Here is a 25,160-nt window from a genome sequence, read left to right as displayed (position 1 = left end):
CCTGTATGTGGCAGTGGTGGCATATCTGTTGGTGGAGTTCTCCTCTGGTTACTCCATCACCACATAGATGGTATCAATCTCCTGATAGAGCTGAATGATATTTGGGCAATGGAGAGTCTTCATCGTACCCATCTCTCTCTGGAGAGGTAGACCAGCCTTCTTAGAGATGATGTGGACGGCAACTTAGGTCCCAGTTAGTCTGTGCTGGGCCAGTTCCCTGGTGGATGTTAATATCATTGGAAGACTTTTCCCAAAGTATTGCTTGGGTAAGCTTTCAGAGGAGGAAATCAGGGCACACAGCTATTTTGTACAGTACTAACAGCATGCAAGAAAGAATGGCTCCCCCATTCCTATCTTTTTTGTCTATTCTGTTTGGGGTAACTTTCCTCCTGCCTCTCCTACAGCCTTGTCTAATCTTGCTCTGTGTTAGTCACATGGCCACCAGCTTCACTGGCCCATTTGCTGATCATCTTATCTCTCTTTTATTTTTGTTTTGTTTTTTGCTGGAATCTTGCTCTGTCACCCAAACTGTAATGCAATGGTGTGACCTCAGCTCACTGCAGCCCTTACCTTGCAGGTTCAAGCAATTCTCATGCCTCAGCCTCCTGAGAAGCTGGGACTACAGGCATGCACCACGATGCCCAGCTAATTTATCTATTTTAGGTAGAGTCATGTTTTCTCATGTTGGCCAGGCTGGTCTCAAACTCCTGACCTCAGGTGATCCACCCACCTCAGCCTTCTAAAGTGTTGGGATTACAGGCATGAGCCACTGTACCTGGCCAATAAATTCTTTTTTTTCACAGTCTTTGTAATTTTTAGAGGAGTTTCAGGTTCATAGCAAAACTGAGTAGAAAGTACAGAGCTTTCTGCTCAGGGGTGGGGAGCATGAGGCTTCACTTCACAGATGAAGAAACTGAGTCTGAAAGAGGAGACATGGCTTGCCCAAGATCACATGGCAGTGAGTAGAGGGCAGGGACACACTGCCTGAACTGCCAATGACTGGGAGCCCCCCAACCCTGGAGAATAAGCCGGGCTGGCAAAATGACACCTGGCAGGCATAGGAACATTAATGCCATGAGATGGGAAACAGTGGACCTTGCCTAAACCTCAGCCCTTCTGCAGAGGGAGTGGGTCTATCCCTTCCTCAGCAAGGGGCCAAGGTCAGCTAAAAAGGAAATATCCACAAGCCACACCCACCTGAAGAAAAGTGTGGCACTGCCTAGTTGTGGGTTGAACTGTGGAAGTCTTTTCCTACATAACGGTGGCTCACGCCTGTTACCGCAGCACTTTGGGGGCCAAGGCAGGAGGATCACTTGAGCCCACAAGTTGGAGACCAGTCTGGGCAACATGGTCAAATTGTTCCTACAGAAAATTAGCCGGGCGTGGTGACATACACCTGTAATTCCAGCTACTTGGGAGGCTGAGGCAGAACTGCTAGAACCTGGTGGGGTGGAGGTTGCAGTGAGCTGAGATCTCACCACTTCACTCCAGCCTGAGTGACAGAGTGAGACTAAAAAAAAAAAAAAAAATAATTAGCTGGGTGTGGTGGCACGTGCCTGTAATCCTAGCAGGAGAACTGCTTGAACCCAGGAGGCAGAGGTTGCAGTGACTGGAGATCATATCACTGCACTCCAGCCTTGGTAACAGAGACAAGAGAGACTCTCTCTCTCTCTCACACACACACACACTCACACACACACAGACACACACACGGATAAGGAGGCTGAGGTGGGAGAGTTGCTTGAGGTCAGGAGTTGGAGACTAGTCTGCCTGGGTAACATACTGAGACCCTGCTTTAAAAAATAAAAGAGTAAGAAGGCTGGGCACAGTGGCTCATGCCTGTAATCCCAGCATGTTGGGGGAGAGGCTAGGAGTTCACGACCAGCCTAGGCAACATAGCAAGACCCCATCTCAATTTTTTTTTTTTTTTTTGAGACGGGGTGTCACTCTGTCACCCAGGCTGGAGTGCAGTGGCAAGATCTTGGTTCATTACAACATCTGCCTCCTGAGCTGATGATCCTCCCACCTCAGTCTCCCAAGTAGCTGGGACTACAGGTGCGTGCCACCACACATGGCTCTTTTTTTTTTTTTTTTTTTTTTTTGCATATTTTGTAGAGACAGAGTTTTGCCATTTTACCCAGGCTGGTCTTAAAATTCTGGGTTCATGTGACCCACCCACCTCAGCCTCCCAAAGTGCTGGGATTACAGGCATGACCCACTAAGCCTAGCCCCTATCTCTACCCTTTTTTTTTTTGAGACAGAGTTTCACTCTTGTTGCCCAGGCTGGAGTGCAATGGCACAATCTCAGCTCTCCACAAACTCCGCCTCCTGGGTTCAATCAATCCTCCTGTCTCAGCCTCCTGAGTAGCTGGGATTACAGGTGTGTGCCACCATGTGCAGCTAATTTTTGTATTTTCAGTAAAGACAGGTTTCTCCAGGTTGGTCAGGCTGTTCTCAAACTCCTGACCTCAGGTCCACCTCCCAGGTTCAAGCGATTCTCCTGCTTCAGTCTCCTAAGGAGCTGGGATTACAGGGGCCTACCACCATGCCCAGCTAGTTTTTGTAGCTTTTAGTAGAGATGGGGTTTCAACATCTTGGCCAGGTTAGTCTTGGACTCCTGACATTGTAATCCACCCACTTAGGCTGAGGTGACAGACCTACCTGTCAGCGGCTGCAGCTGGACCAGGGCACAGCCAGAGCCTGTGGCCAACACATGAAAGTGGCTGAGTCTTCTTGATGTCTTCCATGATGTCCTTTCAGGATGGGGCCCTCACCAGAACTGACTGTGGTGCCACCCAAGAGGGAACAAGCATTACAGAGGCCTGGCAGCTATACCCAGACCCTCCCTGCTCCCAACAGACTCTGGGCAGGGCCACAGTATAGGCAGTGGTCACTTGCCTGTTTTAGGGGACAGGAGAGCCAGCCATCCCAAATCCATACCCCTGACTCCTCTCCGTAGGAGTACTATATCTAGAAGCATCCCTCCTCTTCCCTGCCCAGACCCGGACTCACAAGATTGACCCCATCAATGTGTTCCAGTTTCAGGGCGGTCTGGATCTTGCCCTCAGAAGTAGCTGGGATCCCATTAGTGACAGCACTGAGAAAGGGGCAGGAGGAGATCACATCATGGCTTGCTGGGACCTCCCCACTGCCCTAGGAACCTCCCAGCACCTCTCACCAGTAGGTGGCTGTGGGCCTCTGGGCTCTCGATGCATGAATGAAGAACTTCTGGAGGCGACTAGTCATCTGGGGACAGCTGGAGAGGAGTACAAGCCCAGAGGTCTCCCTGGAGTAAGGAGACAAATCGCACAAGTTAAAGTCCCCGCTCTTAGGAAGCGACACTGACCTGCTTCAGGCCAAACACTAACACCAGGACAATCACCTAGACCACCTCCTGAGAAACAAGTAAGGTTTCCCTTGTTTGATATGATAACAAGACTATGTAGCTTAATGTGGTTCTCATTTTGGCCCAGGCCCCAGGGAGCTCAGAGCCAATATCATAACAATTGTCCACCATGTGCCAGAACTCTTCTAGAAATTCTGCATATATTAGCTGTATGGACCTCACCTAACAGTAGAGAAAAGCAAAATCCAAGACACAGCTTTTAGGAAGGTCTAGAAAGTGCCTGATCTGGCCAGGCACAGTAGTGGCTCAGCCCTGTAATCCCAGCACATTGGGAGGTCGAAGCTGGTGGATTGCTTGAGCTCAGGAGGTTGAGACTATCCTGGCAACATGGTAAAACCCTGTCATGTTGCCACCATAGCCAGGTAAAATATAGAAATTAGCTGGCTGTGGTGGCACCCACCTATAATCCCAGCTACTCAGGAGGCCGAGGTGGGAGGATGGCTTCAGCCTGGGAGGCAGAGGTTGCAGTGAGCTGAGATGGCAGCCCTGCACTCCAGCCTGGGTTACAGAGTGACACCCTGGAAAGAAAAGAAAAGAAAGAAAAGGGAAGGGAATGGAAAGGAGGGGAGGCAAGCGGATGGGGAGGATGTGTTTGGTGATTGTTCCCAACTCTGTGAATGTTCTAAAATTTACTAAAAAACCCCTGAACTGTATGCTTTAGATGTGTTAATTGCATGGTATGTGAATGACCTTGACACAGATGTGATTAAAAACAACAGAAATCAGCTAGAGGTGCATGGTGGCTGCCCTTAGACTCGGCCAGTGTGCTCATTTGCCACAGTCTCCACCTCCCCCTGTTACTCCCCAACACTGCACCTTGGGGCCAGGTCCATTTAGCACAGCATTTCCAGCTCTGTTCCTCACACCCTGCTGCTTCCCCTCACCAACTTTACACCTATCCTGCCCTAGAGGAAGTTAATTTAGTGACAGTCTATGTGAAGACAGTCAGTAGGTGCAAAAAGTCAAAGAAAGGCGCCCTGGTTGTGCTTCTGAAAGGAGACTCTGGGACACGGTCACTGCAAAGGTGAACTCCGACTTTGGCCTTTCCTGAAGCCAGGAAGTTGTTTCCTGCTGCTGCGAGCCTGCGAGGGCCACCTCCACGAACCAGGCAAAGGCAAGAGCAAACCCGAGTATCAGGATGGCAGGAGACCGATGGTCAGGGCACCTCTAGCCCACCCACAGCGCTGCACCATCTGAGTCCCCACCACACACCAAGCACCAAATCAACCCAGGCCTCACTGGGTCTGGGAAAAGTCTCTGAAGCTGGCCTGACTGCAACACTCCTCAATCATGTGGAACCACCCTTTTTAACAGAGGAAAGCAGGTCTTGGGCTCACAGCAGCTCAAAGGCTACAGCACAGCAGTGGTTTAATGACATGCTGGAGTGGGTGCCACTGCCATTGTTGTATCAAACCAATGAGCTTTGGGCTGCCTTGGGTTGATGACTTAGAGAGGGTTTATTACACTTTCAGTAGTAAGAGCTCCCTTCTAAAGTCAGTTCTGTATTTGTGATTGCATCATAACCCATCGTGCAGATATGCAGATGTGTCTGATAGTGTTTGTTTTTTATTCTTTTCATTCTATTCTTCCTTATATTTTTGAAAGAACAAAAACATATTGACCATCCAAACGCTCTGATTAGAAAAGAATGGCAAAAGCTCAAATGACAACATAAAAATAATCAGCCAGCCTCCCTATCAACATGGGGAAATAGAAAAAGTGAGAATAGAGTAAGATAGTGGAAAACAGAACACTAAATTCTTCCATGCCAAGAGCACAGATAAGTCAACACTTGCAAGAATAGGGAGAGGGTCAAGAAATCAACCAGGGGAAACAGAGAAAGGTGCAACCTCTTTAGAAGCAATTTTCTTTATTGTTGTTAGAGTGCTGCTTATGTAATAACATTTTAATTTTAATGAAAAGATTGACAGAAAGGAAACCATTAGGGAACAGTGTGGGGAGTTTGTGGACATGGAATGAAAATCATAAAGGTAGCCTGGGTGTGGAGGGTCACACTGGTAATGCCAGCACTTTGAGAGGCCAGGGCCAGTGGATCTCTTGAGCCCAGGAGTTCGAGACCAGCTGGGCAACATGGCAAGATCCCGTCTCTACAAAAAATACAAAAATTAGTTAAGTGTGGTGGTGTGCACAGCTGGGTGGTGGTAGTCACAGCTACTCCAGAGGCTGAGTTGGGAGGATCACTTAAGTCCAGGAGGTCAAGTCTGCAGTAAGCTAAGATCCTGCCACTGCACTCCAGCCCAGGCAACAGAGTGAGACCCTGTCTCAAAAATAAAAAAAATCACAAAGGTAGCATGAAAATGACTAAAGTTGCAGAATAAATCAGAGACTCTAACAGCTTTGCTAGTTAGAGCTGATGAGATTAAGTGACAGCTTTTAAAATACCAATCTATGAACATCACGATGGCCCAGATGAAGAATGAAAATCACCCTGGGGACCAATGACCCAAACTTACCATGGTGATGGCCCTGGTTTCCTGGTAGGCCATCTTGATGTCGTCCGCAGCACTGGTATTGAGGAAGAAGTCACCCGAGTCTTTCCTGAGGCGGAGCTCCACCTGCAGGAGGCAGATTCAGGGAGAGCTGGGCTGTGTGTTGGAGGGGGAGGGGGTCCCCCGGTGGTCTTACCCAGGCAGCCGGCAGGGCAAGGGCTGTATATGGAAGCCAAGATGGTTGTAGATGGTCACCTCTTCCAGGCTCACCCTCACGTCCTCTACCAGCACGAGCTCTGTGGCAGCCGATGAAGGCACTAGAGGGTCATGCTGAAGGGCAAGAACATCAGATGCGGGAGGCCATGGGACACCTGCGGGCCGATACCAGGTCATCCTGCAGGTCACCCTTCAAGAAGAGCAGGCCCAGAAGCCCCAGGGCCTGGCCTTGCTCCAAGCCACAAGCCCTGATAAGCCCCTGGTGCTCCTGAGTCCAGTGGGATGGCCAAGGCCTCTTTGAGGCCTCCCATCAGCCCCCCAAGGTGGAGTGAGTTGCCGGCTCCTCCACTCCAGACCCAGGAGTGGGTTGGCAGCAGTCCTGCTTAGATGCCTCCCCACCCTACCAGGCCCCAGTGGTGGGTGACTCACACACATCCTGCCCTTCAAGACCTCACAGCAAAGGGCCAGCTTCAGAGCATGTGGCAGACACGACTCTGGGCAGGGACAGGAAGGCCACTGTTGACCAGGCTAGGCAGTGGGGATGGGTCCCCTGGAAGAGTGGCCAAGCCTGGTTCACAAGAGAACAAGGACAGCCTTCATCCCCTAGGGCGGCACATGACCCACAGAGCTCTGCTTCCTGCCTCATGTCACACAAGGGAGCCACCCAGATCTGAGGCCCCCGGGGAGTCCCGTGTTTGAGCACCTCCTCGGGGCCATAGTTGTGCCAGGCACTCAGGGTGCAGCAGCTGCCCACAGGGAGAGGTGACTCCAATGCATGGATGGAAGAGCAGGAGCAGGCCAAGAGCGGTGGCTCCCACCTGGAATCCCAGCACTTTGGGAAGCCAAGGTGGGACGATCACTTGAGCCCAGGGGTTCAAGACCAGCCTGCCCAACATGGCAAAACCCCATCTCCACTAAAAATACAATAAATGAGCTGGGCGTGGTGGTGCACACCTGTAATTCCACATACTCAGGAAGCTGAGTCAGGAGAATCGCCTGAACCAAGGCAGTGGAGGTTGCAGTGAGCTGAGATCATGCCATTGTACTCCAGCCTGGGTGACAGAGTGAGACTCTGTCTCCAAAAAAGAAAAAAGGAGAAAAAAGTGTGTGTGAGGTGTGAGAATGTGCGTGCGTGTGTGTGTGTGTGTGTGTGTGTGTGTGGTAGAGGTTTCTGCACCATGGCAGAAGGAAAGCAGAAGCAGTCCTGAGATCCAGGGCAGAAGAAGCTTCTCTGTGTCCAGGGCTCAGGGACGCTCCCCAGAGTGCCAGATATCTCAGCTGGGACTGAAAGGACAGGAGGGCACCCAGTGCAGGACAGTAAGCAGGGGACTCCAGGCAGTGGGGACTGTGTGTAGGAAACATGATGGCCTGACCCACATGGGCACGGGCACACAGGGTGGTCTGTAAGGCAGGGCCGTGGGGAGAACAGGTTGCCCAGGCAAGCCCTGGTGGACAAGGAGGAGGGCTTCTCCTTGAAGGTCTCAGGGCCAGCCGGTGGGTGGTATAGGCCAGAGGTAGCTTTTCCTTGGATCCCTCTGGGAGCCTGAAAGGAGGGGTGTGGGTGGGGGAGGCTGGAGGCAGTGAGGCTGGCGAGGAGGCGAAGTTCAGTTGAGCCCACTCCCAGGTCAGGAGCAGAGTCAGGGTCTCAGGGCTGTGGCCCAGTGAGGGGCTCAGAACTATTCCACAGCCCCGGCCCTGGAATACAGGCTCAGCCTCTGTCCTGGGACTCGAGCACTCCCAACCTGGCCCCAGTCACTCATTCAGACTAGTGCATCCCTCCAGAGAGCCACCCTCAGTCATCCTGGGCCTTTGTAGAGGCTACCCTCCTGCCCTTGTCCCTACTCACTTAGGTGACCCCTCCTCACACCGCAGGGCTCAGCACACTGACCTCCAGAAAGCCCCGCTTCCTCCCTCACCAGTGCTGACCTGCGGCCCAGGCCACTATTCTCTGGCCCCTGCTTCACCTGGTGCTCCTCATGCAGAAGGAGCTTTATGGCTGGGGGCCTTCCTGATGAGGCTATGGGCTCGTGGAGGGTAGGGTATGTCTGTTTCCTCTGTGTCCATTACATAATGTCAACCACGTGAGGAAGGAAAAACCCTACAAGGAAAGGAAAATATTCTCTCCCTTCTCAATGGTTGAGACCAACTGTTCATAGATGAAAGAAAAGGAATTGAATATTTTGCATGTAGACATTAGGAGATCTTCAAAATCCAAAAGCTGTTTCAGATTTTGAAATTACAAATGACTGAAAACCACCATGGCACCTGTAAACCTATCTAACAAACCTGCACAATCTACACATGTACCCCAGAACTTAAGAGTATAATAAAAAAATTATAGAAAAAGAAACTACAAATGAAAGTGCTGTTGAAGTGTTGTACCAGTTTAAATAGCTAGGAAACTAAATATGAATCTCTATAACTCATCTAGACAAAAGCACTTTTCTTTTTAAAAGAGGAAGATGTTTTGGGGACCAAAAGTGAGAAAACCTCTGTGAATGATCCCCAGCCATGACTGGCTCATGCTCAGAACTCTGAGTGATCCCCAGCCGTGATTGGCCCCTGCTTTGCTCTGATGTCATGAAAAGCCTTTGTGACGGAACCACAGGGAGGGCCTATATAAGGCCCTGGCTGGGTCATGGTTTTTGGTCTAAGATATCCCTGGAAGCTTTTTTGGTGACCTGTGGATTCAGACCAGCGATTGTGATTTGCGAGTTGTGTGGTGTGTGTGTGCGTGTGTGTGCGTGTGTGTGTGTGTGTGTTGTATCTGTGTGTTTCTGTGTGTGGGGGGGTTGGGTGTGGGGGGTGTTTGGGGTGGGGGAGGGTTTCTGTGGGAGGGGGGTTGGTGTTTTTCTAGTTAGCATTGTTAGTGTAGTTAGTATAGTTAGTATCGTTGCTTAGTATTTTAGCGTACTTTGGTATAGTCAGTATTGTTGCTTAGTATTTAGTCGTGTAGTTAGTGTAGTAGTGTAGTTAGCGTAGTGTAGTTATCTGCCCCCATCAGGCACCATGGGGCAGATATTGGCCCACACCCGACCTGAGCAGGGGCTACGGTATTACAAAATACTACATCTTATTGGTAGTGGTGCCTTCGGCGAGGTGAAGCTGGCCCACCACTTGCTGACTGGCACCCAGGTGGCCGTGAAAACCACTCGCAAAACTGGCACCAGCGTCGCCAATAGCGAGACAGAGCTGACTATTTTAAAATCTATGCACCACACCAACATCATCGAACTATATCAAATAATTAACACCAGAGAGGTATGCCACTTAGTGATGGAATTCGCATCAGGAGGAGACCTGCACCAGTGGCTGTACAGCAACTACGTGACAGAGGAGGAGGCCCGGGTTATGTTCCAACAGATGCTGTCAGCAATGGAGTACTGCCATGCTCGGAGAATAGCCCACCGAGACCTGAAGCCGGAGAACATCCTGTTGGACGGTGAAGGAAAGATCAAGATCGCCGACTTTGGGTTAGCGACAACTTACGATGAGGGGCAGTGGCTGACAAGATGTTGTGGCACCCCCTTGTACATGGCCCCAGAAGTCATCCTGGACCAGGCATACCAATGCCCCGCCATGGATGTTTGGAGCCTAGGCGTCACTTTGTACGAGATGATGTCCAGGGATCTGCCCTTTTTCTCAAAGTGTCGTACGGTCCTCAAAGAAAAAATTAAATCTGGAAGGTATGTTTGCCCGGACATCTTTTCAGAAGGCCTTAAAAGTCTAATGAAGAAACTGCTAATCAGAGATCCCAGGGAGCGGCCCACAGTACAGGAAGTGCTGGGGGACCCGTGGGTCAGCAATGGCCAGCAGTTGCCCGTAACAACTCATGAAGAGCAAACCCTGCACCCAAATCCTGAAACAATGCAGCTCTTGGTGGCTGTGGGATTCAGGGCTAAGGAAGTCAACAAGGCAATTAAAAACAACTTATATAATTATCCCATGGCCACCTACCTTATTTTTGATAGAATAAGAAAGCGAGCCACCAACAGACTACAGGCCCTTGCTCCTGGGGATCCCACCTGTTCTCCATCCACTCAAGGTTCCAGTTCACCTGCCAGCCCACAAGTTTCAAGTTCACCTGCTGGCCTGAAGAGGAAGGCAGAGAGTTTTAATCCAGACCCCCAGCATGCCCCCATGGCCTCCCCGACCATCAAGAGCTCCATCAGCAATTGTGGAGATTTAGAAACCTCGGCTCAACAAGCCCTCCAGCATGACTCCGTGGCCTGCTCCATTGGGAGCTCCAACAGCAGTGGTGGGGATTCAGAAACCTCATCTGAACAAGCCCTCCAGCATGACCGTGTGGCCTCCTCCATTGGGAGCTCCAACAGCAGTGGTGGGGATACAGAAACCTCATCTGAACAAGCCCTCCAGCATGACCGTGTGGCCTCCTCCATTGGGAGCTCCAACAGCAGTGGTGGGGATACAGAAACCTCATCTGAACAAGCCCTCCAGCATGACCGTGTGGCCTCCTCCATTGGGAGCTCCAACGGCAGTGGTGGGGATTTAGAACCCTCGGCTCAGCAAGCCCTCCAGCCTGACTGCGTGGCCTCCTCCATCTGGTACTCCATCGGCAGTGGTGGGGATTTAGAAACCTTGGCTCAAGAAGCCCTCCAGCATGACCGTGTGGCCTCCTCCATTGGGAGATCCAACGGCAGTGGTGGGGATTCAGAAACCTTCTCTCACCGAGCCCTCCAGCCTGACCGCGTGGTCTCCTCCATTGGGAGCTCCATCGGCAGTGGTGGGGATTTAGAAACCTCAGCTCAGCAAGCCCTCCAGCCTGACCACGTGGCCTCCTCCATTGGGAGCTCCATCGGCAGTGGTGGGGATTTAGAAAACTTGCCTGAGCAAGCCCTCCAGCATGACCACGTGGCCTCCTCCATTGGGAGCTCCATCGGCAGTGGTGGGGATTTAGAAACCGTGCCTGAGCAAGCCCTCCAGCCTGACCACGTGGCCTCCTCCATTGGGAGCTCCATCGGCAGTGGTGGGGATTTAGAAAACTTGCCTGAGCAAGCCCTCCAGCATGACCACGTGGCCTCCTCCATTGGGAGCTCCATCGGCAGTGGTGGGGATTTAGAAACCGTGCCTGAGCAAGCCCTCCAGCCTGACCACGTGGCCTCCTCCATTGGGAGCTCCATCGGCAGTGGTGGGGATTTAGAAAACTTGCCTGAGCAAGCCCTCCAGCATGACCACGTGGCCTCCTCCATTGGGAGCTCCATCGGCAGTGGTGGGGATTTAGAAACCGTGCCTGAGCAAGCCCTCCAGCATGACCACGTGGCCTCCTCCATTGGGAGCTCCATCGGCAGTGGTGGAGATTTACAAACCTCGGCTCAGCAAGCCCTCCAGGGTGACCTCGTGGCTGCAGCCTCCATCAAGTGCTCCAAGGGCAGTGAAGATTTAGAAACTTTGGCTCAACAAGCCCTCCAGCACGACCTCATGGCCGCCTCCTCCACCCAGAGCACCACCCAGAGAACCCTGGCTCAAGAATCATCACAGAAAGCCAGCAGCCTCCAAGCTAGGCAGCCCGAGGCTGTGTTGGCCCAGCCAACAAGAAGCCGGGGCTGCCGCAGAGCTGCCAGGCGATGCATTTCAATACTAATGAGATGCTTCTGCCTGTGCCCACGCAAGAGAAGAAGCCGCTCAACATAGTTGGGCGGCTGATAAAATCAGGTAGGTGGGGCGGTGAAGCCACACTTCTTGCATTTTACTATATTTATTTTTAGAAGAGACAAAGTTTTACCGTGTTGACCAGGCTGGTCTGGAACTGCTGGCCTCAAGTGATCTGCCAGCCTTGATCTCTTCTGACTCCCTGGTTCAAGCAATTCTCCTGCCTCAGCCTCCCGAGTAGCTAGGATTACAGGCTTGAGCCACCACGCCCAGCTAATTTTTGTATTTTTAGTGGAGACGGGGTTTCACCATGTTGCCCAGGATGGTGTCAATCTCCTGACCTCATGATCCACCCACCTCAGTCTTTCAAAGTGCTGGGATTACAGGCGTGAGCCACCGCACCTGGAATATGCTCATATTTCTTTAATTCACTGTGAGGTGTGAACTTTCTCAATGCACTGCCATGTATCAACAACTTTCAGAGTTTCATGGGTAGCTGTATGGACCTCACCTAGCAGTAGAGGAAAGCAAAATCCAAGACACAGCTTTTAGGAAGGTCTAGAAAGTGCCTGGTCTGGCCGGGCACAGTAGTGGCTCACGCCTGTAATCCCTGCACTTTGGGAGGTCGAGGCTGGTGGATAGCTTGAGTTCAGAAGACTGAGACCAGCCTGAGCAACATGGTGAAACCCTGTCTCTACAAAAAAAATGAAAATTAACTGGCTGTGGTGGCGCACACCTGTAAACCCAGCTACTCAGGAGGCTGAGGTGGGAGGATGACTTCAGCCTGGGAGGCAGAGGTTGCAGTGAGTTGAGATGGCACCACTGGACTCCAGCCTGAGTTACAGAGTGACATCCTGGAAAGAAAGGGAAGGGAAGAAGGATATGGGAGGGGAAAGGAGGGAAGGGAGAAAGGAGAAAGGGAAGGGGAAAGGGAAAGGGAAGGGAAAGAAAGGGAAAGAAAAGGAGAAAGGAAAAAGGAAAGGAATGGAGAGGAAAAAAAGAAAAGGAAAGGAAGGGAAAGGAAGAAGAGGGAGAGAAAAAGAAAAGAAAGGAAATAAAGGAAAAGGAAAGTAAAGAAAAGGAAAGAGAAAAAGTAAAGGGAAGGGAAGGGAAGAGAAGGGAAGGGGAAAAGAAGCTGATCTAAGTTTCTTTTTTTTTCAGTCTTCCTTTCTGTCTTTTTTCCCTCTTTCTTTCATCCTTTCTTTCTTAGAAAAAGAATCCAAGGAGCCCCACAAAGAGAGATTTCACAGAGAAAGTGGATTTTGTGTTCCATATGTTATAATTAAGCTAAGAGGCTACAATTAGGACTCTTAGTAATGAGGGGAAATCCATATGCCTGTTATATCAAAAATGTAAGTAAGCCAATTCCATATTCTAGCACAATAGATCTGTGCTAGAAAGTCAGACCAAATATGAGACCAAGTAACATGAGGCATGACTTTAAACATAGAATGGATGATAAATCTAAACACCTGTTTTCACAGGAAGCAGTTTGACGCAGGGCTGGTATGGATTCATTGTGTCCAATCTTAGGTCTTGGATCCATAGGGGGGACGTTGCATAATGATATTAGCCTAAATGCTAGTTATTTGTTTTTCTTATTTATTTTACTTTTCTGAATCAGCACACAAAGCATGAAAAACTTAATTGTATTTATAGAAGATATAAAAATAAAACAATTTAAACAAGCGAGAGCTGACAGAATTTGGAGGATAGGTGGGCCAAGGCCATGGAAAGCTGTCAGTGGGGTCTCGGCCATACCACCCTGAACGCGCCCAATCTCATCGGATAAGCCAAGTGTGGGGTGATTTTGAGGTCAGCAAGGAGTGAGGTTGGTCCAGGAGGAGCTAGTGGGAGAATGATAAGAAACAATGTTAGGAGGGCAGCTGGGGTCCAGACTTTGGGTTTTATTCCACATGTGATGGAAAACAGTGGAAGCTAAGGGGGCTGGGGAGTCACATGAAGTGGCTCCTGATGGCAGAACAATGAGAAGACCGCTGGGTGCAATGGCTCACACCTGTAATTCCAGTGCTCTCAGAGGCTGAGGCAGGCAGACTGCTTGAGCCCAGAAGTCCAAGATCAGCCTGGGCAACATGGCAAAACCCAGTGTCTACTAAAAATACAAAAAATTAGCTGGGTGTGGTGGTGCGTGCCTGTAGTCCCAGCTACTTGGGAGGCTGAAGCAAGAGAATTGCTTGAACCTGGGAGGTGGAGGTTGCAGTGAGCCAAGATTGCACCATTACATTCCAGCCTGAGTGACAACAGGGAAATGTTGTCTATATGTATATTTATTTATTATATAGAAATAGGTACTCAATACTCATTCAGATTTAAGTAATCCTGCCTTGTATTTAGATAATTCCTTCCAGTGTTTTTGTGTGGTGGGTGGAGGGTTATAAGACTTCAGGAGGTTAAGAACAACTGTGAGGGGGCAGGGTTTCTAAGGAAGAATAAGGAACAGTTTGCTTGGTGAACTGCTTTGCGGGAGGGGAGCCTAAAAGGGAATGAAACATTTGGTAAACATTGTTTCTAATTCTTTGGGAAGAGTTAGCAGAAACCTTTAAAGTTTCCATTTGTCCCTTCCCTTGTCTTCCCACCCAGCAGCCATAGCCCTTTTCATCTTTAGTCTTTTCTTCTGTTTTTGAGACAAGGCCTCACTCTGTTGTCCAGGCCACAGTACAGTGGCACGGTCATGTCTCACTGCAGCCGCAACCTCTCAAGCTCAAGAAATCCTCCCACCTCAGCGTCCCGAGTAGTTGGGACTACAGGCAGGCACCACCACGTCCGGCTAATTTTTGTATTTTCTTATAGAGATGGGTTTTTGCCATGTTTCCCAGTCCGGTCTCAAACACCTGGGCTCAAGCGATCTTCCCGCCTCAACCTCCCAACGTGCTGGGATTACAGGCATGAGCCACCATGCCTGGCCAGGTAAAATTAATTTTTAGTAAAACCTGTTTTTGAAAGCAGCTTTAGGTTCACAGAAAAACTGAATACAATGTATAGAGTTCACATATACACCCTGCCTCCGCTCATGCACAGCCTCCCCCTCTATCCACATCCCCACCAGACTGGTGTGTTGGTTACAATGGAGGAGCCCATGGCTACCTCACAATCACTCAAAGCCCACAGCTGGGACTACAGGCATGTGCCGCCACACCCAGCTAATTTTTGTATTTTCTGTAAAGATGGGTTTTTGCCATATTGCCCAGGCTGGTCTTGAACACCTGGGCTCAAGACATCCTCCCCTTTTGGCCTCCCAAAGTGCAGGGATTATAGGCATGAGCCATCCATCTCCAGATTTGTTTTTTTTTGAGACAGGATCTCTCAAAAAAGGATGGGAGTGAGACTCCATCCTCCCAGTGCTCCCCACAAGCAGACCAAGTCTTGTCCTCCCTCCTCAGAGCCCCGCTCCCCTGGAGCCTGCTCTTTCTGGGTCTGGACCCTCATCAGAAGCAGGGGCAGCCCCTCCCAACACCTCCTGGAGGCTGCAGGCAGCTCAGGCTGGTTTTCCTGTGTTCAGTGCAAGTGTTCCTTCCAGTTATCTGACTTCCTTCCCGGGGACTCTGAGCCCACCATAGCCTTCAGCATGCCTTTAAGGGACACAAAAGAACCACAACAGCCACCAGTTCCATGTCCTCATCTGTAAGGCAGGGCCCCCCCAACCCTGCCTGCCTCACAGGGTGTGTAATGCTAGATGAGAAAGCCTATTACAAAGTGTCTAACAAAGTCAGGGCGCAGTGGCTCAGGCCTGTAATCCCAACATTTTGGGCAGCCAAGGCGGGTAGATCAAATGAGGTTGGGAGTTCGTGACCACCCTGGTCAACATGGTGAAACCCTGTCTCTACTAAAAATACAAAAAAAATTCGGCGGGTATGATGATGCATGCCTGTAGTCTCAGCTACTCAGGAGACTGAGGCAGGAGAATCACTTGAGCCAAGGAGGCAGAGGTTGTAGTGAGCCGAGATTGTGCCACTGCACTCCAGCCTGGGCGACAGAGCGAGACTCTGTCTCAAAAAAAAAAAAAAAAAAAGAAGAAGAAAGTGTCTGTCAAGACCACTTGCAGTGGCTCATGCCTGTAATCCCAGCACTTTCAGAGGCCAAGGTAGGTGGGAGAATCCCTTAAACTCAGGAGTTTAATTTTTTAAAAATTATTATTTCATTATTTTTATTTTGTTGAGTCCAGGAGTTTGAGACCAGCCTGGGCAACATCGTGAGACCACATATCTTAAAAAATTTTTTTTTTAATTTTTTTAAGCGAGCTGTGGTGGTACACACCTGTAGTCCCAGCTTCTCAGGAGACTGAAGTGGGAGGATTGCTTGAGCCTGGGAGGTTAAGGCGGCAGTGAACTGTGATTGTGCCACTGCACTCCAGCCTGGATGACAGAGTGAGCAACAAAGCACATTAGGAAAAGGTTCACGCCAAACTCAAAGTGGAGACTGAGGTGACAGTGAAAACTGGAAGCAGGCAGGAAAGGGGAATTTACTTTTATCTCATTTCCTAAACAAGAAAAACAGTCAGGAAATCTATACATATATATTGTTGCACAATGACTAATTCTGATGGTAGGAATGTGGGCAGTCATTATATTTTTCTTGTTTGTTTTTTCCTGTGTTCTTCTACCTTCTGAATAAAAATACTTTCCCTTTAATATTAGTTGTAACTTTAATGTTAGTTCCCTTCAATGTTAGACAACTACTGTTATGCCCTGATCTTAAAGATCGGTAAACTGAGGCTTAAGAAAAGGGCACTGGTTTAAGGCTTGGAGGCCAGGTGAGGACACAGGGTTTCCAAGCCCAAAAGCAGGAAGCTTTCTGTTATCATGGCCACGCAGAAGTGCCCTCCCTCCTAAGGGCTGTCCCTACACCTCACAGCTTTCCAGGAGGGGTCTTAGAAAGATCCCATAGGTGTCTCTGGAGATTCAGGCTGGCTCTTTCCCAGTCTGGGAATGAAAGAGCTGGCCAGTCATGTGCAATTCGGGAATGTTTCTGTTTCTAGGATCTGGGGAGATGAGAATTACATCTACATGGAAGGAATTTTTCACAGACACATTGGTTCAACAAACCAATCCAGGCAGAGAGACAGGGAGTGCAGGAGGAGAGAGAAGAGGTGAGAGCAGGTAGGAACAGTTCATTTCTGGAGAGCACTGAGATATCCGAGAACTGTTTTTTTGTTAAAAATAAAAGTGTGCTGGTGGAGTGTGATGATTAACTATGTATCAACTTCACTGAGCCACAGAGTGACCAGATATTTGCTCAAACATTAATCTGGCCATTTCTCTGAGGGTGTTTTTGGGTAAGATTAGCATTTGAATCTGTGGCCTGGGTAAAGCAGATGCTCCCTAATGTGGGTGGGCCTCATCCAATTGGGTGATGACCTGAACAGAAGCAAAGCCTGAACAAGACAGAATTCCCACTCTGGGCCTCCCAGTCATCGAGTGGGGATGTCAGTGTCCCCTGCCTTCAGACTCGAGCTGAAACATCAGCACTTCTGGGTTGCGAGCCTGCTGGCCTTCAGATTAACACTAAACCATCAGCTCTGGGATTCCAGCCAAATGCAGCTCTTAGGACTTTCACCTGAGGTGAAAGTGAATCCAGGAAAGCAGCTCCATAGCCTAATTTATAATCACCCGATGGGTTCTTCCTGCCCACTGCACAAAACCAATCCACTAAGACCATGGCATTGCAGTAAATAAACAATTTAATTGACATGAGGCTAGCCTTACCACTGTGCCACCGGGAGATGGAGTTATTACTCAAATCAGTTTCCTCAAAAATTCCCAGGCTAGGATTTCTCAAGGGTAGTGTGGCGGGCAGGGGCTAGGGGAATGGGTGCTGCTGACCAGTCGGGATGCAGCGACAGGGGTGTGGGAAATGGTCCTCGAGCACTGAGTCTGCTTCTGGGTGGGGGCCACAGGACTAGTAGAGTAAAGAGTTGAGGGTCTGGGTGGGGTGATCTGGCCATCAGAAATGCAAAAGCCTGAAAAGACATCTCCAGAGGCCAATCTTAGCTTGGACAATCGTGAACTGGGGAAGCTGCAAACACTGTGGCCTCAGGAATAACGGCTGGTAATCAGTTACATGTACCCCTTAGCAGAATTCAGGCCCCTCTCCTCCTCCTAACCTGGTGGCCTTTCATTAACTCTATAAAGCCGATTTAGTTTTGGGGGAAGGGCTATTATCATTTAGACTACGAACTACCATTTCTCCCAACGTTAGCTTGACCCAAGCCCAGGAGTGACCAAGGACGGTTTGGAGATTAAAGACAAGCTGCGGGTTGGTTAGATCAGATTTCTTTCGCTGTCATAATTTTCCATTATAACTTTTGCAAAGGCGGTTTCAGGTTTTGTACTAAGACAGGTCTTCTAAACAGATCAAATACGTGTGCCCCCCGCGCGTTCCCCAAAAGCACAGGGACTAATTTCTGCATTTCCTCCCTGGGCGGAGGCAAGGCCCCGCCTCCTCTGGCTCACCATTCCCATTGACATTCAAGCTGACCAGTCAACTGGTAATCATTCCGATTGATACTCACGCTGAGCAATCAGCACGCTATCGGGAGCGTAGGGCTGCCTCTCTGGACACACATACGCGTTGTCCTTGCTCTGGAGATGGGCGGCCGCCGTGTTAGGGGCAGTGTTTTGGGCTGGGTCTGGCGGCGGCGCATGGCTGTCCGCACAGCGCTGGAGGACGCAGGCTTTGGCACTGAAGCCCGGTGATTAAGGACCCCTTCACCCTTGCGGGACGAAGGCTGCGGCAGGGGGAGGGCACGTGCTGGATCTGGATCAGTTAGATATTACCTGAAAACAGCCCCCTTGGCCTCTCTGAGCCTCAGTGCCCTTGGCTATAGAGTGGGACCGGTCGTGCCTGAATTTGCGAGGTCAGCCCAGACATCTGAGGCATTTGTCAGAGGCCGCAGGATTTGGGAAGAGGCGTGCGGACATAGGAATGGGCGGCACCTCGGGACCGAAAGATTCCCGTTGCTTCTCCCGCCTTTTCCAGAAATCAGAACCAACCCAAGGCATGAACCACTGTGTCTGGCCTCAGGGAAGGTTTTGTTCTCGCTATTGTTTTTCTCGGGGACCAGCCCTTCTCGGGGCTGCTGTCAAAGAACCTCAGTCGGGAGGCGTTGGTTGATGGGCTGTGGGCAGCCGTGGTGGACCGGAAAGGTGAGGGGTGAGAGGGACTCCCGCGGGTGCGATCGAGCTCTCCAAGGAAGCCACGGGATCAGCCCTGCTTCTGCCTCCCGCTAGCAGCATGAGCTGGGACGAGCCACCTAATTTGCACCCTCTCACCGCTTCTAACCCAATTGCCCTGACGAAGTGGGGTTAAGAGCAGGGAGAGGATGCTGATTACTAAGGAGCCTTGCACCTAGCAGGCGCTCAGTAATGGGAGTTGTTATACTAGATTATTGTTTATCGGCCGCTGTGGCTCACGCCTGTAATCCCAGCACTTTGGGAGGCCGATGTGGGCGGATCACTTGAGGTCAGGAGTTCGAGACCAGCCTGGCCAACATGGTGAAACCCCATCTCTACTAAAAATATAAAAAATTAGCCGGGTGTGGCGGCGTCCGCTTATACTCCCAGCTACTTGGAGGCTGAGTCAGGACAATCACTTCAACCTGGATGGAGGAGGTTGCAGTGAGCCGAGATCATGCCACTGCACTCCAGCTTGGGTAACAAGAGCAAAACTCCATCTAAAAAAAATATTGTTTATTGATAAACAAAACACAGACTTTGGAGTCAGACATATCTAGGCTCTGTGATCAGCTTGCTGTGTGGCTTTAGGAAAATAACTGAATTTCTCCGAACCTCAGTCTCCGTTCAGTGATTTATTTCTTTTCTCCCCTATTTCTTGAACATCTGCTGTGTTCCAGGCACTGTTCTAGGCAGGCTATACAGTGCTGAAAAAGATAGATGTGGTTCCTGCTCTCAGGGGAGAAATGTATGTCAGAAAATAAATGAACAAGTTACTAGTGATCAGTGCTATGCATAAACTAAAACACGGTTTTATGATTATGAGGAACAGTAGGAGGAGGGCAGACATTAGATTGGAGATTCGGATTTCTCCATGATGTGACTTTTGAGCCAGGATGATAGGGAGCCAGACCTGGGAAATTTGGGGACAGAGGAAACAGCAAGTGCCAAGGCTCTGAGGTGGCAGAGGAATAGAACACAGTTCAGTTTGGGTGGGGTTAACTCACATCTGAGAGTCATCATAGGGCCGAGTGCGAAGATGCGTGAAAAAGTGCTCTGGAAACTCTGAGTGCTGCATAAAGCGTTACCATTGCTTTTGCTGATGTTCATGTGATGTATGTTTCAGAACCTCTAGTGACACTGAACAAAGCACAGGGTCTTCCAGTGACAGGTATGGGCAGGGGATGTGGGAAGGGAATGCAGCAGAAGGGGGTTTCTCATCTCTGGGGGGTGGGAAAAGTGAAGGGGTAAAGCTTTGGCCTCCTGTATTTTTTCTTTCCTATTTCCCAGGAAAACCAGGAGAGCTGACATTGCTGTCAGTGCTACCAGAGCTGAGCCAGTCCCTGAGACTTGGGGAGCGGGAGCTCCAGGTTGTCCAAGCATCTGGGAAGTGGTGGAGGTGACAAGAAGCTGGGAGTACAGGTATCCGTCTGTGTTGGGGAAACAGCTGCTTGGGGATAAGCTGAGACATTTTCCTTGGGAAGGTTTGAGATCATAGAGGTGGATACAAGTACAGTGAAGAGGAGGAAGCTGATGGCTCTGGGTTCAAATCCTCAAGTGCAAATGGTGTGATACCAGGCCAAGCACGACACCTCCCTGAAGCTGGGCACAGTGACTTATGCCTGTAATCCCAGCACTTTAGGAGGCCAAGGCATGAGGATCACTTGAGCCCAGGAGTTCAAGACCAGCCTGGGCAAAATAGACCCCATCTCTGGAAAAACAATAGCGAGAACAAAACCTTCCCTGAGGCCAGACACAGTGGTTCATGCCTGTAATCACTGGGAATCTGGGAGGCCGAGGTGAGAGGATCGTTTGAGTCCAGGAGTTCAAGACCAGCCTGGGCAATGTGTGAAAACCCTGTCTCTGCTAAAAAAAAAAAAAAAACAACACACAAAAAACTAGCTGGGCATAGTGGCACATACCTGTGGTCCCAGCTACTCGTACGGCTGAGGTGGGAGAATCACCTGAGCTTAGAAGATGATGGCTGCAGTGAGCTGAGATCCTGCCACTGTACTCCAGCCTGAGCAACCGGAGTGAGACCCTGTCTCAAAAAACAAAAAACACCCTCCCTGAGCCTCAGTTTTCCTAATCGTAAAAATCAAGAAAATAATACCCACGCTCAATGTGCAGTCACTTCTGCATGACTGTACTTATGGCAGGCATTGCTAGTGGATCCATGATATCCTTTCCTCTAACTGCCATCAATTAAAGATGGTGCTTGAGATAAAACATTTCTGTAGTTCCAAAACTCCTGAGCTTTTTTGTGGGGAACTTAAGAGCTAATATATGCAGAATTTCTAGAAGTTCTGGCACATGGTGGACAATCGTTATGATATTTGGCTCTGAGCTCCCTGGGGCCTGGGCCAAAATGAGAACCACATTAAGCTACATAGTCTTGTTATCATATCAAACAAGGGGAAACCTTACTTGTTTCTCAGGAGGTGGTCTAGGTGATAGTCCTGGTGTTAGTGTTTGGCCTGAAGCAGGTCAGTGTTGCTTCCTAAGAGCCTCCTTTTTAGTGGGTGAGTCTAAGGGACTTTAACTTGTGCGATTTGTCTCCTTACTCCAGGGAGACCTCTGGGCTTGTACTCCTCTCCAGCTGTCCCCAGACGACTAGTCGCCTCCGGAAGTTCTTCATTCATGCACGGAGAGCCCAGAGGCCCACAGCCACCTACTGGTGAGAGGTGCTGGGAGGTTCCTAGGGTGGTGGGGAGGTCCCAGCAAGCCATGATGTGATCTCCTCCTGCCCCTTTCTCAGTGCTGTCACTAATGGGATCCCAGCTACTTCTGAGGGCAAGATCCAGACCGCCCTGAAACTGGAACACATTGATGGGGTCAATCTTGTGAGTCCGGGTCTGGGCAGGGAAGAGGAGGGATGCTTCTAGATATAGTACTCCTACGGAGAGGAGTCAGGGGTATGGATTTGGGATGGCTGGCTCTCCTGTCCCCTAAAACAGGCAAGTGACCACTGCCTATACTGTGGCCCTGCCCAGAGTCTGTTGGGAGCAGGGAGGGTCTGGGTATAGCTGCCAGGCCTCTGTAATGCTTGTTCCCTCTTGGCTGGCACCACAGTCAGTTCCGGTGACGGCCCCATCCCGAAAGGACATCGTGGAAGGTGTCAAGAAGACTCTCAGCCACTTTCGTGTGTTGGCCACAGGCTCTGGCTGTGCCCTGGTCCAGCTGCAGCCGCTGACAGGTAGGTCTGTCACCTCAGCCTAAGCGGGTGGATTACAATGTCAGACATTCAAGACCGGCCTGGCTAAGATGGTGAAACCCTGTCTCTACTAAAAGCTACAAAAACTAGCTGAGTGTGGTGGTAGTCCCCTGTAATCCCAGCTCCTTAGGAGGCTGAGGCAGGAGAATCACTTGAACCCAGGCAGCAGAGATTGCAGTGAGCCGAGATCGCACCATTGCACTGGAGCCAGATGCAGTGGCTCACACCTGTAATGCCAGAACTTTGGTAGGCTGAGGCAGACAGATCACTTGAGGTCAGGAGTTCGAGACCAGCCTAGCTAACATAATGAAACCTCGTCTCTGCTAAAAATACAAAAATTAGCTGGGGGTGGTGGCATGCACCTGTAATCCTAGCTACTTGGGAGTATGAGGCAGGAGAATTGCTTGAACCTGGGAGATGGAGGTTGCAGTGAGCCAAGATTGCTCCATTGCACTCTAGCCTGGGAGACAGAATGAAACTCCATCTCAAAAAAAAAACAACAAAAAAAAAACTGCATTTGGCTCAGGGAGGCAAGGGGCTGGGGAGATAGTGGTGATGTCAACAGCAGCCTGGGGAGCAATTTGATGGCCCTCAGAGGTGTATGTGACCAGGCCCAGCTGGAGGAGGCAGCTCCAGGCTAGCACCCCAGCAGCAAAGAGCAGGCCTTAAGCCCAGTGCCTTCAACAATTAGAGTTGCATCTCATCATGAGTGGATCCCACAGCCAGGCAGATTGACAGCTGTGATCGTCCTGACCTGTTTGTCCCTTTCTAGATGCAGGAGCCATAGTACCAACCTCACTGAAACCATATGGTCTGAGAAAGGGGGTGGTGTTTCCAAAGGACAGGGGGAGGGGTGATACTGGTCGGACAGAAGGAGCAGTTGCCCACTGTCTCTCCTGGCTCTCCTCTTGCTCAGTGTTCTCCAGTCAGCTGCAGGTGCACATGGTACTACAGCTCTGCCCTGTGCTTGGGGACCACACATACTCTGCCCGTAGGGGCACTGTCCTGGGCCAGTGATTTCTGCTGCCATCTGAGAGGACCAAGTGTGAAACACAGGTATTCCAGCCCACCTGCCTGCTGCTTTCTGGGAGGTGGAGGGAGAGGTGAGCATGGGCAGCATCTCCAGACCTTAGCTGTGTAGCTTGCGACTATTGGGAGGCAGCCCATTTGGCTCCCGAGGCTCTCTCTGTACCCACATCTTGCTGTGTGGCCTTGGGCAAGGAACACCTGCTCTCTTGGGCTTCATTCTGTCCATCTGTTCAATAAGGGAGTTGAAGTGGCTGATTTTTTTTTTACTTTAAATTCTGGGGTACATGGGCAGATCTTACAGGATTGTTACATAGGTATACACATGCCCTGGTGGTTTGCTGCCTCCATCCCCCCATCACCTACATTAGATATGTCTCCTAATGTTATAGCTCCCCAATTTCCCCACCCCCTGCTGTCCCTCCCCTAGCCCCCCACCCCCCAACAGACCCCAGTGTGTGATGTTCCTGTGTCCATGTGTTCTCGTTGTTCAACACCCACTTATGAGTGAGAACATGCGGCGTTTGGTTTTCTGTTCTTGTGTCAGTTTGCTGAGAATGATGGTTTCCAGATTCATGGCATACATACTGCCATGTACGTTCCATTGTCTAGAGCTCACTCATGTCTCACCAAGCTGTGAGAGGGCTGGGAAACGCAGTTGAGCTGTGCCTAGGAAGAAACTGATCGGGTGACCCCTTAGCCAGTCTCTGCTGCAGTGTGAGTGCCTGTGTGAATGTGCATGCCTGTGTGCAAAGAGGAAATGATTAACAGCTGCAGAGCAGGGAGGAATGGAGGAAGCGCTCGCCTTACTCCCATTTCCCTTAGAGCTGGGTACTCAGCTGCTTGGAACATGTGGGGCTGAACACAATGTGCCTCTCCCATTCCAGGTCCTGGATGAAGCCCTCCTCAGACGCCTCCAGCTGACCCCCTCCAGATTGCCCAGCTGCTCTTGCACCTCCACCTACATCGGCTCCTCCTCCCAGGCACCAGGGCCAGGGACACCCCCATCGAGCTTCTGGCACCCCTGCCCCCTTATTTCTCCAGGACCCTACAGTGCTTGGGGCTCCACTTACAATAGTCCTCCTCTGTCCCTGACCCCTCACACACGTACAAAGTAAGGGTGGGTCCTCCGGCCAGGCCCAAGGAGAATGAGGTCAGTGCCCAACATGCAGTATCCTGGGGTCTGCAGTCAGACCAACCCAAGATCACATCCTGGACAGGCCACTTGCTTGCTGTGTGGCATTGGGCAAGTAACTTGACCTCTTTGGACTTGTGATAATAAAAGTTCCTACCTCATGTTATGATGCTGAGGATTTGCTAAGAAAGTAAATGTTTATTACGGACCTTGCTTTCTGCTGAGTTGACTACATAGTCTTTTTATTTGGTGGTTTCCATCCTGATTGTGGCTGGGAGATGTTAGATTTGTGTGTGTGTGTGTGTGTGTGTGTGTGTTAAAATACATCTAAAACTTACCATCTTGGCCAGGGGCAGTGGCTCACACCTGTAATCCCAGCACTTTGGAAGGCCAAGGAGGGCAGATCACTTGAGCCCAGGAGTTTGAGACCAGCTTGGGCAATGTGGAGAAACCCTCTCTCTACTAAAAATAGAAAAATGAGCTGGGCATGGTGGTGCATGCCTGTAGTTCCAGCTACTTGGGAGGATCACCTGAGCCAGGGATGCGGAAGTTGCAGTGAGCTGCGATCGCACCATGCCATCTCACTCCAACCTGGGCCACAGAGTAAGACCCTGTCTCAAAATAAAATTTACCATTTTAGCCATTTTAAGTATACAGTTCTGTGGCATTAGTGTACTCACATTGTTGTGCAACCAGTACCACCATCCATCTCCAGAACTTTTTTCTTTTTTGAGATGGAGTCTTGCTCTGTTGCCCAGCCTGCAGTGCAGTGGCACAATCTCAGCTCACTGCAACCTCCACCTCCTGGGTTCTTGCAATTCTCCAGCCTCAGCCTCTCAAATAGCTGAGACTACAGGTGCACACTGTCACACCCAGCTAATTTTTTGTATTTTAGTAGAGACGGAGTTTCACC

General features: G+C 50.3%; 1 protein-coding gene and 1 pseudogene across 3 annotated transcripts; one reads left to right on the top strand and one right to left on the bottom strand.

Moving 5' to 3' along the window:
- Positions 1–3,214: 3,214 nt before the first annotated feature.
- On the bottom strand, positions 3,215–6,282 carry LOC135268143 (nuclear pore membrane glycoprotein 210-like). 3 transcript variants are annotated; one of them, XM_064384135.1, is made up of 4 exons: positions 6,053–6,282; positions 5,881–5,932; positions 3,807–3,924; positions 3,215–3,286 (listed from the first exon to the last, which is right to left on the bottom strand). In XM_064384135.1, the coding sequence occupies exons 1-3, from the start codon at positions 6,247–6,249 to the stop codon at positions 3,910–3,912; spliced, it is 264 nt and encodes an 87-aa protein (XP_064240205.1). In that variant the 5' UTR covers positions 6,250–6,282; the 3' UTR covers positions 3,215–3,286; positions 3,807–3,909. The 3 variants fall into 3 exon arrangements, 2 of the variants coding, with proteins under 2 accessions (XP_064240205.1, XP_064240206.1); XM_064384136.1 differs by having other exon boundaries at positions 5,881–5,982; positions 6,127–6,282; XR_010345510.1 differs by lacking the exons at positions 3,215–3,286; positions 3,807–3,924 and adding an exon at positions 5,562–5,684 and having other exon boundaries at positions 5,881–6,282.
- A 12,059-nt stretch (positions 6,283–18,341) lies between these two features.
- LOC105710778 (mitochondrial mRNA pseudouridine synthase RPUSD3-like) lies at positions 18,342–24,466 on the top strand (annotated as a pseudogene).
- The last annotated feature ends 694 nt before the right edge of the window (positions 24,467–25,160 follow it).

The sequence above is a fragment of the Aotus nancymaae genome, unplaced genomic scaffold (genome assembly GCF_030222135.1).
Source record: "Aotus nancymaae isolate 86718 unplaced genomic scaffold, 86718_ANA_hifiasm-v0.15.2.pri h1tg000036l, whole genome shotgun sequence".
In the NCBI taxonomy this organism is placed as follows: domain Eukaryota; kingdom Metazoa; phylum Chordata; class Mammalia; order Primates; family Aotidae; genus Aotus; species Aotus nancymaae.
This window is presented reverse-complemented; position numbering and strand designations above follow the sequence as displayed.